Raw genomic sequence first — 16570 nt, 5'->3', positions numbered from 1 at the left:
TAGAAAGCCTGGAGTTTAATTCTCTGTACTACTCCCCTCCCCCAACAAAAAGAAAGTTTAATATTTTATACACTGCAAAGTTATTTAAACAGCAGCCTCATATACCTATTGCTTTTCCTTTTTGGTTGTTTATTTTTCAAGACATGGTTTCTGTGTGTGGCTTGCCTGTCCTGGAACTTGCTCTATAGACCAGGCTGGCCTTGAACTCAAAGATCTGCCTGTCTCACATTCCCAAGTGCTAGGATTAAAGGCATGCGCCTCCACTGCCTGGCTCACCTATCGTTTTTTTCAAGGACTGAAGAATTATCAGACAAATGATATCTAATTGTTTATATTTTTGTATTAGGCATTGTTAAGTCTAGTACTTTATTTTCAACCAGATCATCTAATACTGTCTTGGACCCCTTAGGATTATTTGTATGGACAAACCACCACTTACCTGACCTATAATGACTTCATAAACAAGGAACTTATCCTGTTCTCAAATTCTGATAATGAAAGATCTATTCCATCTATGGTAGATGGTAAGCACCAATGCTTTTGTCTGTTTTTAACGTAAAATGGTGATTTGTGCTTAGAAATTGCTAAATTAAAAATGCTAATGATTGCTTGTCCTTTCATTTTAAAGGTTTGAAACCAGGGCAGAGAAAGGTTTTATTTACTTGTTTCAAACGGAATGACAAGCGAGAAGTGAAGGTTGCCCAGTTAGCTGGGTCAGTGGCAGAAATGTCCTCTTATCACCATGGTGAGGTAAACCCACAATCTTTAACACTTCTAGAATGCCTTAATGCAGAAATAATTGAAAGTTACTCTCTAAACATATTTCATGTAAGTGTAAACTGTTATATCCATGATAGAACGATTTGTTAAATATTTCAAAACTAAATATGATTGACCTTTTGACTAATAGTTCTATTTCTAGAAATAACATTCCTATTAGGAATACTTGTCTGTAAAGTTATATTCATAAATTTTTCAGTAAGATTTAGTATTACTGTAGGATAACAAAATTTAGACACCTAGATGTCTTATGTTTGGACACCATTTCTGCCATCTATTTCTCTTGAAAACATCATTATAAATATTTAAATCTTAAAACTGAGAGGATTATTGTGTGACTTAGTTGTGATAGTGAACACACAGGCACACATTTATTTTCATTTTTGGGTTAGATTAATGATTTGTCTTTTCCCTCCACAGATGTCACTGATGATGACCATTATCAATTTGGCTCAGAATTTTGTGGGCAGTAATAATTTGAACCTCTTGCAACCCATTGGTCAGTTTGGTACCAGGCTGCATGGTGGCAAGGATTCGGCTAGTCCTCGATACATCTTTACTATGCTTAGGTGAGTTTGCTTTTCGTGACTTGACATTGCCAGTTTTGAAGCAATATGAAACCAAAGTATTAAACATTCAATGTTATAGTCAGTTTCCAGCCACTTTTGCAACAACACTGAGCAGTTATTAATCATTGTCCTGGAAATATTTGGACAACTATTCTGATTCTCTGTTCACTTTCTTGGTTCTGTGTTCTTACCCTCTTTCCCACCCTAAATACTCTCCTACCTAAGACCTACTAACTACACTCCTTTCTCAAATGAGCAAATAAATTATGTCTGACTGCCCTCTTACTAATTAGTATCCTAATCAATTCCAGCTGGGCATGGTGGTGCAAGCCTGTACTCTGGAGGCAAAAGGAAGAACATCTTGAGTTTGCTGCCAATCTCAATTTACAGAGTGAGCATCTGTCTCAGAAAAGCCACTCCCAATCCAAAAAAGTATATACACACACACTTCCTCCAAAACCAAGTCCTGGACTGAGATTAGCTTCGTCAGTAAAGTGCCTGCTATACAAATGTAGATCTGAGTTCAATCCAGAACTCAAAATTTTAAGAAAATGTCAGAGCTGGACAGTAGTGGCACACGCCTTTAATCCCAGCACTTGGGAGACCGAACTCCCTATTCCAGGACATCCGGGCTTACTCAGGGAAAGTCTGGCCGGGTAGTGGTCCGGTGGGGGGTAGGGACTGAAGAGGTAGCACAGGAGTTAAGAGCACTTGCTGCTCTTCCAAGAAGATGTTCCATTTCCAGCATCCACATGTTGACTCACGAATGTCTGTAACTACAATTCTGAGGGATCCAGTGTCTCTACTGGCCTCCTTGAGCCACACACGGTGCACAAACGTACATGCAAATAAAACAACTGTACACATAAAATTATTTTTATTAAAAGGGGACGTAATGGCAAATGTTTGTAATCCCAACACTGGATTCCTTCCTGGGGATTTGCTAGTCAGCCAGCCTAGACCTGTGGAGCTTCAAATTAGTGAGAGATGCTGTCTCAAAAAAACAAACTTGTAGATGGCTCCTGAGGAATGGCACTTGAATTTGTCCTCTGACTTTTACACGAGTGCATACACATACATATATACCTACTCATAAAAGATAATAAAAAAAGCAATAGTTCTTTTATTTGTTTGTTTATATTTTTTGAGACCATCTTATTCTGGAACTAACTATGTAGACCAGGCTGGCCTTGAACTCAACTCATAGAGATCCACCTGCCTTTGCCTCTTGAGTGCTGGAAATAACTATAAACTATACTCAGCAAGTCTTTTTAAAATATGTTATCCAGGTTGAACTAGCTCCTGACCTGAAGTAATCCTCTGTGTTAGCTTTCCAGAGGCATATGCCTAATGCCTTGCATCTTAACACTTTCTGTTGCTGTTTTCTAACACCCTACCCACTTCAGCATTCTTTTGTGCATATATATGCATGTATGGGTGAACTTGGGTGGCATCCACCCCGTTTCTTGTTTTTAAGGCAACACCTCTCCCCAGGAGTCCACCTGTCTTCATCTGCTGGGCACTCATTATTTTTACTTGGGTTATTCTAGGTTTAAAACTCAGGTCCTTGTGCTAGCATATAGTTTGAGCTGTCAGCACAGTCCAACACTCTTTTTATTTGGTTTGGTTTTGATTTGGATTCTTTGAAGCAGTCTTCATATATATCCAAAATAAGCCTCACACAAAATCTCCTCTCACTGCATCCCTAAGTACCAGGATTATAGATGTGTTGCTACAGCACTCATTTCTTTGTGCCCCAAGTAATCATTTTAATAATTTTCCTTTTTTAGAATTCTGCCCTACTGAATACCTGTTCATTATCTATCTACCTGTACTAAATCATGAGCTTGACAGACTTTTGTTTGGGTTTGGAGCAAGGTCTCACTATGCTCCTTGATGGGCCTGGAACTCACATAGTCCTGCCTGCTATCTCCGCTTTGTGCCACCATGCCCAACTGAATGTAAGAAGTGTCAAGGCCATTTTACTAATGATATTCTTTGCTTTCTTTAGCCCTTTGACTCGGTTGTTATTTCCACTGAAAGATGATCACACATTGAAGTTTTTATATGATGACAACCAACGTGTTGAGCCTGAATGGTACATTCCTATTATACCTATGGTGCTGATAAATGGCGCTGAAGGAATTGGTACCGGGTGGTCCTGCAAAATCCCCAATTTTGATGTCCGTGAAGTCGTAAATAATATCAGACGACTGTTGGATGGAGAAGAGCCTCTGCCCATGGTAAGTGTTCTGGGTTAGGAACTTTTGTTTTTCCTCAGGCATAGTTGAGTAAATTCTACAGTAAAGATTATACAGGTACAATATTTATTTTAGGGGCTGGAGATGGCTCAGTGGTTTAGAGCACTGCCTGCTCTTCCAAAGGTCCTGAGTTCAATTCCCGGCAACCACATGGTGGCTCACAACCATCTGTAATGAGGTCTGGTGTCCTCTTCTTGCCTGCAGACATACACACAGTCAGAATATTGTATACATAATAATAAATAAATAAATATTTTTTAAAAAAGATTTATTTTGTACTTTGGATTTGTTTGAACTTATTTGTGATTTACCATTTAGAAACCTTTTTTCTTGTTAATTTAGCTCCCAAGTTACAAGAATTTCAAAGGTACTATTGAAGAACTGGCTTCAAATCAGTATGTGATTAGTGGAGAAGTAGCAATTCTGAATTCCACAACCATTGAAATCTCAGAGCTTCCCATCAGAACATGGACCCAGGTAAGTAACTGTTGATTTCTTGGTTTTTCAAGTGAAAGAAGCCAACAATAGTTGGTATTGACTATTCAACAAGGGGCTCCTGTGTTTTGTTTTTGGTTTTTAGACTTACAAAGAACAAGTTCTAGAACCCATGTTGAATGGCACTGAGAAGACACCCCCTCTTATAACAGATTATAGGGAATACCATACAGACACCACTGTGAAGTTCGTCATAAAGATGACTGAAGAGAAATTGGCAGAGGCAGAGAGAGTGGGACTACACAAAGTCTTCAAACTGCAGACTAGCCTCACTTGCAACTCAATGGTATGTCTTATTTTGTAAAAGATACATCTTTCAAATCTAGTATTTTTAGGTATGTTGGTCCTCTCTGATAATCCTCGCATTCCAGAGATAGAAGGATCACAATGAATTCCAGAGCTATCTTAGGCTTGTATAGTCAGACCCTGTCTCAGAAAGAAAGGCTGGAAAGATGGCTCAGGACTTAAGAGAAATTAGTGTTTCTTCATTGGACCTGGGTTCAGTTCTCAGCAACTACATAGCAGTTCACAACTATGTAACTCAGTTCTGAGCGATTCAGGGTCCCCTTCTGGCCTCCATGGGATAGTGCTTCAAGCACATGTTGTAATACAAACATGCAAGCAAACATCCATTTATGTAAAATGTTTTTTTTAATTAATAATTGGTTTTTAAAAGGTATATCGGGGGGCTGGAGAGATGGCTCAGCTGTTAGGAGCACTGATTGCTCTTCCAGAGGCCCCGGGTTCAATTCCCAGCACCCATATGGCAGCTCTCAGCTATTTGAGAGTCCAGTCCCAGGGGATCTGACACCTTCACACCAATGCATATAAAATAAAGTTAAATAAATACCTTTTTTAAAGGTATGTCAGGTAACTTTTATAAAAGTTACCCAATTTATTGAATCTTTTCTTCTTTTCCAGGTGCTTTTTGACCATGTAGGTTGCTTAAAGAAGTATGATACTGTGGTGGATATTCTAAAGGACTTCTTTGAGCTCAGGCTTAAATATTATGGATTAAGAAAAGAATGGCTTCTAGGAATGCTTGGTGCAGAATCTGCTAAACTGAATAATCAAGCTCGTTTTATACTAGAGAAAATAGACGGCAAAATAATCATTGGTATGTAAATGTCTACTAAATATTTACAGTGTGGGGTAGCTTTTCCTAGATCGTTTATTGTTTGTAGAGTTTTAGTGGTTCTGGGGCTCATATTCAGAGCCTTGTACTTGCTAAGCATGTACTCTGTATTAGCCTCACCCCCACACCCTAGACTGATCATCTAAAGAAATCAAGACTGAATGTTTAGATAGGAAGACTAGAGCATTAAAAGACCTTGTGTGGGACTGGGGTGTATCTCAGAGTGGTAGAATGCCTTCCTGACATCCACGGGGTCCTAGGTCTGACCACAGCAACTGCACTAGGGACAGGGAGCAGGAGGCTCAAGGCTACATGGTGGATTTTAAACCAGCCCATACATGGGACCTTGTCTGAGAAAAAGACCTTGTTTTACTAATTGATCACAAGAAGAGATACTGGTCTGATCTTAAAATGAAGAAGGTTATAAATGCCTTTTAAAGAAAAGAAGACTGAAAAAGAGTCAAATCTTAGGGACGTTTGTTTTACATTTTGTTATATTGAAAGTTTTATAAGCAATTAGCAGGGTTTAAAGAAAGAAAGGAGTCTTGACTAAATTAGGTATAAGAATAGAGCTTAGAAGATGTAGCTCAACTCTAGCATAACCAACTAAGAAAGCCAGCAATATTTTCTTAAGGCAGGGTTTCTCTGTGTAACAGCACGCACCATTACCACCTGATGAAAGCCAGCAATATTAAAAAGTTATAGGAAGTCCCAAAATATAATAGCACCAGTTACTGGTGATAAGACTAATTTTCTCATAGTATACAAAAGTGTTTAGCTTAATAATGTTTGTTTTCATACCTACTTAAAAGCTTTAGCATGGGGCTGGAGAGATGGCACAGAGGTTAAGAGCATTGCCTGCTCTTCCGAAGGTTCTGAGTTCAATTCCCAGCAACCACATGATGGCTCACAACCATCTATAATGGGGTCTGGTGCCCTCTTCTGGCCTGTAGGCATACACATAGACAGAATATTGTATACATAATAAATAAATAAATAAATATTAAAAAGAGGGATCTGTTTTAAAAAAAAGCTTTAACATATCAGCCAACTTATTTGATAGATGCTATTGATTCAGGCAAGGCTAAAATACTGGGCATGACTAGAATGGAAAAAAGAAAAGGGGGGGGTTATTTGGCTGCTTGGAATAGCCCAATCTTCTTACAGAGTGAATATAGAGCGTCTGAATGTGTAATCTAAGTTGGAGAGATGGCTAAGTCGCTCTTACAGAGAACCCAGGTTCAGTTCCCAGCACCCACATGGTAGTTCATTACCATCCATAACTCCAGTCCCAAGAGATCTGATGCCCTCTTCTGTCCTGCACAGAATATTTAAACCTAGGCTAGAAGGGTGCTGGAGAGATGGCTCAGGTCCTGAGTTCAATTCCCAGCCACCCTATGGTGGCTCTCAACCATTTATAATGAGATCTGATGTACTCTTATGGCTTGCAGGCAGGCATGCACTGTATACATAGTTAAATAAGTAAATCTTTATAAATAAGTAAAGCCTAGGTTGGGCAGTGGTGGCACCCACTTTTAATCCCAGCACTCAAGAGGCAGAGGCAGGCAGGTCTACAGAGGGAGTTCCAGGGCTACATGGAGAGACCCTAGCTCAAAAGGGGGAGGAAAAAACAACATAACTCATGTCAAGTTAAATTAACGAAAGAGTGGTACTCCAAAATTATATTGGTAGTGACTTTGACTGTCCCTCAAAGCATAACTGAATACAGCAGACATTGAAAGAGGTCGTGTGCTGTGGTGATTAAGAGCATCAAGCTTTGTGGAGACTGCTAGAGCTTTAAATCAATGAAACATTGCAATAAAAGCCAGAATACATAATTGAGTCACAGACTCTTCAGAGGTGGAGGGATAATTCTTTTGTGGTCTTTGACAGTTAAATAGATTTCAGCCTCATCTATGATCTAAAGAATCCCCAGGTAATTCACCTTTGTCCTGCTTCACAGAAATTGAGGCAAAACATAGACAGCTGAATTTCCTGTTTTGTGGATTTGGGTTTGTTTGGTTTTGGTTTTTCAAGACAGGCTTTCTCTATGTATCCCTGGCTCTCCTGGAACCCTTGTAGATTAGGCCTTGAACTCACAACTGCCTGTCTTTGTCTCCAGAGTGTGAATTAAAGGCGTGCACAACCACCTGGCTCAAATTTTCCAATTTAATCTTGTGACTTGATGTAGAAACACTTTATCCTTTTTTAAAATCTTGTTCAAAGCTATCTCTCCCTCTTTTCTCAATAGAAAATAAACCTAAAAAAGAGTTAATTAAAGTTCTAATTCAGAGAGGATATGATTCTGATCCTGTGAAAGCCTGGAAAGAAGCTCAGCAAAAGGTAATTTCGTTACTGTTTGTCTATTGGACGGCACACGTGCAGGCAGAGCACCATACACAAAGATAAAATGGGGGAACATTTTTTTAATTAAAAAATGTAAAATCTCTTTTCTTGCGTTTCTAGAGGTCACAAGTAAAAAAATAATCAAGGACTCTATATGTTTGTATTTCATGTTCTACATTTTAATTTGTCTTTTAGGTTCCAGATGAAGAAGAAAATGAAGAAAGTGACAATGAAAACAGTGACTCCACAGCAGACTCTGGACCAACTTTCAACTACCTTCTGGATATGCCCCTCTGGTATCTAACCAAGGAAAAGAAGGATGAGCTGTGCAAACAAAGAAATGAAAAGGTCAGTTGTAGAAGAATGATATGGTCAACAGTTAATATTGTTTTGATGGGAAAAACTGTTGTGTATAAAAATACTATTTGTACATATTTACTACCTCCATTTTTTGTAATCTTATGAAGGAACAAGAGCTTAACACATTAAAGAAAAAGAGTCCATCAGATTTGTGGAAGGAGGATCTGGCTGTTTTTATTGAAGAACTGGAGGTATGTGTTTATAAAATTTATATTATATTAATTATACTTACATTAATACTTATAGTAATACTTACAAACTAGCAGCATGTTCACTCTTAAGTATTTATTTTTCTTATGTGTTTGTGTGTTGAGGGGTGTGGGTAAGTGCAGGTGCTCACAAAGGCCAAAGGGGCCAGTCCCCTGGAGCCACAGTTACAGTGTGGGTGCTAAGATCTGAACTCATCCTCAGCAAGAGCAATGAGATCTCTTAACCACTGAACCGTCTGTCCAGCTCAAGTAGCATACCTTTTTTTTTTTTTTTTTTTTTTGGTTTTTCGAGACAGGGTTTCTCTGTGGTTTTGGAGCCTGTCCTGGAGTAGCATACCTTTTTTATCAAGAAACTTCAGCCAGGTGGTGGTGGCGCACGCCTTTAATCCCAGCACTCAGGAGGCAGAAGCAGGCGGATCTCTGTGAGTTCAAGACCAGCCTGGTCTACAAGAGCTAGTTCCAGGACAGAAACCAAAAGCTACAGAGAAACCTTGTCTTGAAAAAACAAAAAAAGAAACTTCACATTTGATAAAAGAAGAAATATAGAAGAACGAATACATCCCAAAATAAGGCTGGGTATGGTTGCCACTTAGATGTTAAACCTGTAATCTCTGACTAGGTCAGGAACACCAAAATTTGAGGCCAGCCTGGGTTACCCAGTGAGTTCAAGACCAGCCTGAATTATATATGTAATAAGACCCTGTCAAAATCCAAGTACTAGGAATACAATTGTAGACTATTTACCATACATGTGTAAACTTTTGCCCTCCATGCTTAGCACATAAAAAAATAGTAACATAAAGGGAAAAAATTAGGCAGAATGTGGTGCACATGACTGTAATTCTAGCATTTGTAAGGAAGATGAGGAGTTGAAGGTCACCCTCAGAAACGGGGACTTGAACGCCATCCTGCACAACATGAAAACAAAAGCAGAGAGGGCAATCAAGATGGCTCAACAGGTGAAGCACTTGCTGCCCAAACATGGCAACCTGTGTTCAAACCCCAGAGGTCAGATAAGGAGGAAGGAGAGAGCTGATTCCACAAAGTAATCCTCTGGTTCCCACATGTTTGCTGTGACATGCATGTGCTCACACATACAGTAATGAAAATATATTTTTAAAGGGAGGAGAGAAACATTATTAAATACTAGTTAGCATAAAGTAAATAATGGGAAGAAATACACTAAAATTAATATTTTTACAGAAAAGAACCAGTGTTAAATCACTTTTAGAGGTGGCCCCTCTATTTCAGAATGTCCTTTGTTACATAAATCTCCTTAGCAATACTTAGTTTCTTAATATTAGAAATGTGTGTGTGTGCATATATACACACTCACATAGCATTTGTCCTTTAACACGGTTTTCTCTTTGTCTTCAGAAAGATTAAATGATGAAATTAGATATAGGCACCTAGTTCTCCTGCTCTGCCTTCCCAAAGTCAGCCACATTGTGCCTTCACTAAAGCTGATCACAGATTTACATTAAATTGTAAAAACAGCAAATTCTTAACTGTTGCTTTTTAGGTATCATGTTTTCTTCACCTACGAATTTGTTCTCATAATTCTCTTTATAGGTTGTTGAAAACAAGGAAAAACAAGATGAACAAGTAGGACTTCCTGGAAAGGGAGGGAAGGCGAAGGGGAAGAAAGCACAAACGTCTGAAGTCTTGCCTTCTCCTCGAGGAAAAAGAGTTATTCCCCAAGTGACCATGGAGATGAAAGCAGAGGCAGAAAAGAAAATTAGGAAGAAAATTAAGGTAATACTTGAAGCTTATTTCTCTTTAAAAATGAAATAAATTAAGACCAGTGAGATGACTCAGGTAAATGTTTGACCCCCAAGTCTGAACAATCCAAATCCAGTCCACATGGTGGGAGAAGAGTACTGACCTCTGACCATAAATAAGTGTAATACAATTTTTAAGTGGAGCAAGTTATATCTAAATTTCTAAGCCTATTGTTTGGAATGTATCATGTTTCTGATCCACTTTCCTTTCTCAAGCACCTGATGTTTTAAATATTTAAGTATAAAATATCATAACTACACCTTTATTTGGATCTCCTTTAATATCTTATGTCTATGGATGTTTTGCCTACATTTGTGTCTACACATATGCATGTGTAGTACCCACAGAAACCAGAAGAAGACCTTGGATCCCCTGGAACTGGAGTTAAAAATGGTTGTTACCCTCCATGTGGGTGCTGGAAATTGAACCCTGGTCCTCTAGAAGAGTAGCCAGTGCTCTTCACCACTGAGTCATATCTCCAGCTTTCGATTTTAGATTTGTTTTGTTTTGTTCCAGTTAGAGTCTCAATATATTGCTCTAGCTGTCCTGGAGCTCACTATGTAGACCAGGCTGGCCTTGAACTCACAGAGATCTGACTGTTTCTGCTCCCGCGTGCTGATATTAAAGGCGTGCGCCACTACTGTCCTCTACTATTCTAGATCTCTTAAACAAAACCCAAAGAAAAATATATTCTTTCACTGTATTTGTGTCTGTGTCTATCTATATGTGAATATTTGACTTTATTATTCCAAATAATTAGACAGAAGTTGAGTGTTTCTGTCTTGCTGGGATTTGTTTTTTACATGTTGCTGTTTTTTTAGAGTGAAAATGTTGAGGGCACGCCTACTGAGGATGGTCAGGAACTAGGAGGCCTTAAACAAAGACTAGAGAAGAAGCAGAGGCAGAAGAAAGAGCCAGGTATTACAACATGTTGAGCAAGGTGGTATAAACTCAAAGTGTTAATATATTCTGCATAGATATTCAATGTTTTTGTAGCCTGGATTAAGTATTGTAAAGGAAGGCTGTACGTGACTTACATTTGAGCCTTATGTTGTCTTTGATTTGTTTTAGAAAGACTCTTGTAGAATAGCTAGTGACTTGAATTCCTTGGTTGGAATCTAAATAGCTCCTCCCCTTTCCAGGAAGTCCTGCATGTTTGTCTTGTTCTTCCTTGGCTTCAACAGCCTACAAAAGGGATATATGAGAGCAAATTCATAAGCATTAAAAGCATTATCACGGCCTAGTCTGCCCTTACAATCTGTGTGAGCAAACACGGATGACATAAAGAACAAGAGGTGACTATACAAGAATTAATTATCTCCTAGTGACCCTCCAGATCTGAGATATCAGCTCTATTCTATATCTCTAGGTCTGTTTCTTAGGGAACTTTGATGTTTAGACATTTGTATCGCATTATTTACTATAAAAACATCATTTACTTATGGGATTAAATGGCCAAACTCTGTACAATATAGGAATAGAAAATGTGTCTGTTCTACTCACAGTTGTACTCTCAGCGCCATTACATTATGTAGATAATAATGATGAAGAAACCAGAGTATATCAATATAGTTAATTTCTGGGCCAGTGAAATGGTGTAACATGTACAGGAGCTTGCCACCACTAGTGACATCCTGAGTTTGATCCCAAGGACCCATATAGCAGAAAGAGAGAACTAACTCCCATAAGTGGTCCTCTAGCCTTCACTCAAGTACCTTTGCCCAAACGCACACGCACAAATACAGTAATGTAAAATTTTTTTTTAAAGTATGAATCCCTATCTCCTTTGTAGGTACCATGGCAAAGAAGCAAACTACATTGCCATTTAAGCCCATCAGAAAAGGAAAAAAGAGAAACCCTTGGTCCGATTCTGAATCAGATATGAGCAGTAATGAAAGTCATTTTGATGTTCCTCCACGAGAAAAAGAACCACGAAGAGCTACAAGTAAGGAAAAATACAGAACATGCTAGCTGTGCTATAAGATTTGAATGGCCAATTAACTTCAGGGTACTAAATTCAAGATTACTGCCTGTTAGAACAGCAAATCAAATTTTGAAAAATCGAAGTATCTTTTAGGATAATAAACTGCAGCTTAGGTGGTCAGTGGTGCACAGCTTTCATCCCAACACATGAAAGACAGAGGCAGAGTCGGGCAGTGGTGGCGCACACCTTTAATCCCAGCACTCGGGAGGCAGAGGCAGGCGAATCTCTGTGAGTTCGAGACCAGCCTGGCCTACAAGAGCTAGTTCCAGGACAGGCTCCAAAACCACAGAGAAACCCTGTCTCGAAAAACCAAAAAAAAAAGAAAGAAAGAAAGAAAGACAGAGGCAGGCAGATCTCTGTGAGTTCTAAGCCAGCCTGGTCTACAGAAGCAAGTTCTGGGATAGCCAGGGCCACACAGAGAAACGCTGTCTCTAGAAACCAGAAGTTAAAAGTTAACTTTTATATGATATAGATAGATAGATAGATAGATAGATAGATAGATAGATAGATGACTTTTATATGCTTTAGTTTAACTTTATATATATATTTATATATATTCATAAAATGTTAAGTCAGGGACTTGGGAGATGGTGCAGTGGTTAGGAGCACTTGCTGCTCTTCCAGAAGACCTGGGTTCAGTTCCCAGCACCCAACATGGCAGTTCACTACAGACTGTAACTCCTGTTCCAGGGGTTCTGACTCCCTCTTCTAGCACCCATGGGTATTGGGCATGCACATAGTATACAAACATACATGCAGGCAAAGCACACTCATGCACATAAAAGAAAATGATTGCTATGATAACACACAAGTATATACACACAAAAACACAAATTTAAAAAGTAAAATGTCAATTCAGCCTATGTTTAAATGTCTTTTTGGTTCCTAACAGCAAAAGCCAAATTTACAGAGGATTTGGATTCAGATGAAGATTTCTCAGGTTTTGATGAAAAGGATGAAGATGAAGATTTTTTCCCATTAGATACTAGTCCACCTAAGACCAAAATTCCACCAAAGTAAGAATTTCATCTAACACAGAATTTATTCATAGCTATTTTAATAGTCACTGGTGTGTTTATTGATCTTTGTTTGCCACATATAGAATTGATTGTCAGGATGCCTTCTCTGTGTGTTTTCTTTTTTTCAGAAATACTAAAAAAGCACTGAAGCCACAGAAAAGTACCATGTCTGGTATGTATTTAATAAAATGACTGGGTGCATGGGAGATGTCTCAGTCAGCTAAGCAAGCGTGAGGACGTGGGTCAGTGCACAGCACCTACATAAACAAGCGTACCCCTGTAATCTGAGCACTCAGAATTTAGATGCAGGAGGATTACAAGTTCAAAGCCAACTTGTGCTATAGAGCAAAGCTCTGTCCCTCCAAAACTAAAAAATTCAGCTAAGTTCTCAGAGTATTGATAATATTCCAAGAAAGTTATAATGAGAATGCACGTCAGGGACAGAGCAGCACATGGAATGTTTTAAATGCTTTTTGATCATTTCCCTTCCTGTTTGGAATAGTTGACCTTGAAGGTGATGTGAAGGACGGTGTACCAGCTTCTCCAGGCTCTGCTGCTGCTGACTTCCCAGCTGAAACTGAGCAGTTAAAGCCATCTTCCAAACAGACTGCAGCAGTGAAGAAGACAGTAGCCAAATGTAAGCCTGGATCTCTTAGAAGGTTAATTATTAGGGCTAACTGACTTTTCCAAGTCAATTTTAATTTTTTATTCTGAAAATGTCTATTGATGATGAAATTAAGTATCCTAGCTGGGTGGTCATGGCGCACGCCTTTGATCCCAGCACTTAGGAGGCAGAGGCAGGCGGATCTCTATGAGCTTGAGGACAGCCTGGTCTACAAGAGCAGTTCCAGGACAGGCTCCAAAGTTACAAAGAAACCCTGTCTCAAAACAAAACAGGAGATGGTGGCACACATCTTTAATCCCAGCAGTTGGGAGGCAGAAGCAGGCAGGTCTTCATGAGTTTGAGGCTGTCTGGTCTATAGTGCAAGTTCCAGGACAGTCAGGGCTCTATACCTTGACTCAAACAGAATAATGAATGAATGTAGTAGCTTAAAATCAGTGCATTACTCAGATTCTAGACATTATCTAGCGCATTTCTCTGACATGAAGGGAAGGAGCTTATAAGCAGTTGGAAGTAATCCATGTAAGATAATTCAGAAATCGGGCTGGAAAGATGGCTCAGAGGTTAAGAGCATTGCCTGCTCTTCCAAAGGTCCTGAGTTCATTTCCCAGCAACCACATGGTGGCTCACAACCATCTGTAATGGGGTCTGGTGCCCTCTTCTGGCCTGCAGGCATACACACAGACAGAATATTGGTTTTTGTTTGTTTGTTTGTTTGTTTGTTTTTTCGAGACAGGGTTTCTCTGTGGTTTTGGAGCCTGTCCTGGAACTAGCTCTTGTAGACCAGGCTGGTCTTGAACTCACAGAGATTCGCCTGCCTCTGCCTCCCGAGTGCTGGGATTAAAGGCGTGCGCCACCACCGCCCGGCTCAGACAGAATATTGTATACATAAATAATAAGTAAATATTTTTTAAAAAAAAGATAATTCAGAAATCAAGGCTGGGGTATGGCTCAGTTGGTAGACTCCTGGTCTACAATATAAAATGCCTTGGAATTGATCCCCCCAGCACCACATAAACCAGGTGTAGTGGTATATGCCCCCCCCCCCCCGGGGCTTTCTTGCTGGCCAGTCCAACTTACTTAGGAACTACAGGTCATTGAGAGAGAGAGACCTTGTCTCAGAAAGAAGGCGATTATTCGAGAGTTCATTCTAGAGTTCACAATGAGAAATCACCAAAGGATGATCATGACCAGTACTCATGTTCACTTACAGCCCAGTCTTCAACCTCCACTGCTGCTGCTACTAAAAAGAGAGCTGCACCAAAGGGAACCAAATCAGATTCAACCTTGAGTGCTCATGGCCCTGAAAAGCCTGATCCTGCCAAAGCTAAGAGCAGCCGCAAAAGGAAGCAGTCTTCTTCTGACGATTCTGATTCTGATTTTGAGAAACTAACTTCCAAAGCTTCCGTGAGCAAGGTATTTGTTGCTGCTTAATCCTTTTGTTCTAGAGACTTTGAAACATCTAACTTAGGTTTTGCTCTAAATTTTGCATATTTTTAAAGAAGTAAATTTAAACCTCAGAATTCATTATATTATGTGTAATTTAGCTATAAGAAAGTTAAATCTGTCAGTCAGTGCAACAGTTTTTTCTTACTACTTAGTAGGAAGTGGTAGTGAAGTCTGGAATGACACTATTGCATTAACAATATCAAATTACTTGGATTTTCTCTTTTTAGAAATCCAAGGGAGAGAATCAGGATTTCCATGTGGACTTAGACGAGACTGTGGCTCCTCGAGCAAAATCTGGACGAGCAAGGAAGCCTATTAAGTACCTGGAGGAGTCAGATGAGGACGATCTTTTCTGATGTGACAGGAGATTGTTTTAGGAATGGTTTTACTGAGCTGGATTCATTTTAAAGTTACTTGAAGTTTTTCCCTAACCCCCTCTGAATTTAATTTGGGGAAGACTTTTATAAGACTATCCTAGTGAGTGGGCCCACGTGACCTTTGCCTTTGTACTCTACAGACTGTCCCAATGGTGACCTCACATGATACTGTTTTCTTCTGCTTTGTCTACGTTTTGTGTCTATTTCTTTGGTCTCTAAAATCTTGCTTGAAATTCTTTTGGATTCCACATAATTATATGGTCATTTCGGCATAACAGAACTTATTGATCATATACTAGGCTATAAGTGCCCCCTGCCTCTTTTCCTATTTCCACCAGATATGTGGTAGCATGGGGTTTCTGTTTTCAGTTGTGTAGGCAGAATTCCACCACACAGAACTGGATAATTCTACTACAAATACGGTATTCAACTATGATGTTTTGCATTTTTGTTTAAGCCATGAGAAATTGCTCATACCCTTTTGAACATCATCAGAGGCTATAGAAAGTCACTTTGACTGTGTCTTCATGACCTCAGCCCAGGCAGCAAGGAGGCCAGCTACATGGCGTCCTGACTTTCTTATGATGCCTTTCGAACATGAGATTACAGGGAGGAGGCAAAACTGCTCAGTCATGAAGTGTGGTCCAGTCTAAGTCTCCATGCATAGTTTCACCTTGCAGAGACCTTTCTGTGCTGTTGTATGTGCTACTTAAGTGCTGTTATCAATGTTTTTTGTAAATATTTAATATGTCTTTCTATTCATCTTAATTTCAACAATTTTGTACTTTAATAAATGTTCTAAAACATTGTGAGTCATTCATTCCTCTTATCTTAACCTACTTTATGTCCTCTCCGCAGTCTGAAATAAAGCCTCTTCACTTCCCTTTCAGGACTGTTACAGCCAGATTCGGCTAAGACTGACAGTCTTTGGCTGGGTGAAGTATAAATAAAGAGTGGCAATGTGAGCTTTTTTGTTAATTTGTTTTTGTTGGTTTTTTGGTTTTCGAAACTGGGTTTCTCTAGGTATACCTGGAACTTGCTTAGTAGACTAGCCTGGCCTCGAACTCAGAGATGCACCTGCCTCTGCCTCCTGAGTGCTGGGATTAAAGGTGTGTGCCACCACCGCCCAGCTCAGCCTGCTTTCTTATAGAACCACCAGCCCAGGGATGGCACCAACCACCA

General features: G+C 39.5%; 1 protein-coding gene across 1 annotated transcript in view; it reads left to right on the top strand.

The window, feature by feature from the left end:
- The window catches only part of Top2a (DNA topoisomerase II alpha), a 33080-nt gene extending 16885 nt beyond the window's left edge, over positions 1 to 16195 (top strand). Inside the window, exons 18-35 of the mRNA XM_041644070.1 lie at positions 410 to 524; positions 629 to 750; positions 1201 to 1349; positions 3361 to 3592; positions 3953 to 4087; positions 4191 to 4391; positions 5027 to 5222; positions 7492 to 7583; positions 7782 to 7934; positions 8054 to 8137; positions 9728 to 9910; positions 10759 to 10855; positions 11730 to 11882; positions 12814 to 12937; positions 13069 to 13112; positions 13443 to 13577; positions 14776 to 14978; positions 15239 to 16195. Coding sequence (XP_041500004.1) covers positions 410 to 524; positions 629 to 750; positions 1201 to 1349; positions 3361 to 3592; positions 3953 to 4087; positions 4191 to 4391; positions 5027 to 5222; positions 7492 to 7583; positions 7782 to 7934; positions 8054 to 8137; positions 9728 to 9910; positions 10759 to 10855; positions 11730 to 11882; positions 12814 to 12937; positions 13069 to 13112; positions 13443 to 13577; positions 14776 to 14978; positions 15239 to 15367 — 2547 coding nt within the window. The 3' untranslated portion in view covers positions 15368 to 16195. The remainder of the gene's footprint in view (positions 1 to 409; positions 525 to 628; positions 751 to 1200; positions 1350 to 3360; positions 3593 to 3952; positions 4088 to 4190; positions 4392 to 5026; positions 5223 to 7491; positions 7584 to 7781; positions 7935 to 8053; positions 8138 to 9727; positions 9911 to 10758; positions 10856 to 11729; positions 11883 to 12813; positions 12938 to 13068; positions 13113 to 13442; positions 13578 to 14775; positions 14979 to 15238) is intronic.
- The last annotated feature ends 375 nt before the right edge of the window (positions 16196 to 16570 follow it).

The sequence above is a fragment of the Microtus oregoni genome, unplaced genomic scaffold (assembly GCF_018167655.1).
Source record: "Microtus oregoni isolate MIOR12 unplaced genomic scaffold, Mior012 000091F_ref0000469, whole genome shotgun sequence".
NCBI lineage: Eukaryota > Metazoa > Chordata > Mammalia > Rodentia > Cricetidae > Microtus > Microtus oregoni.
The sequence above is the reverse complement of the archived record's forward strand: the minus strand, read 5'-3'. Positions and strand labels throughout refer to the sequence as shown.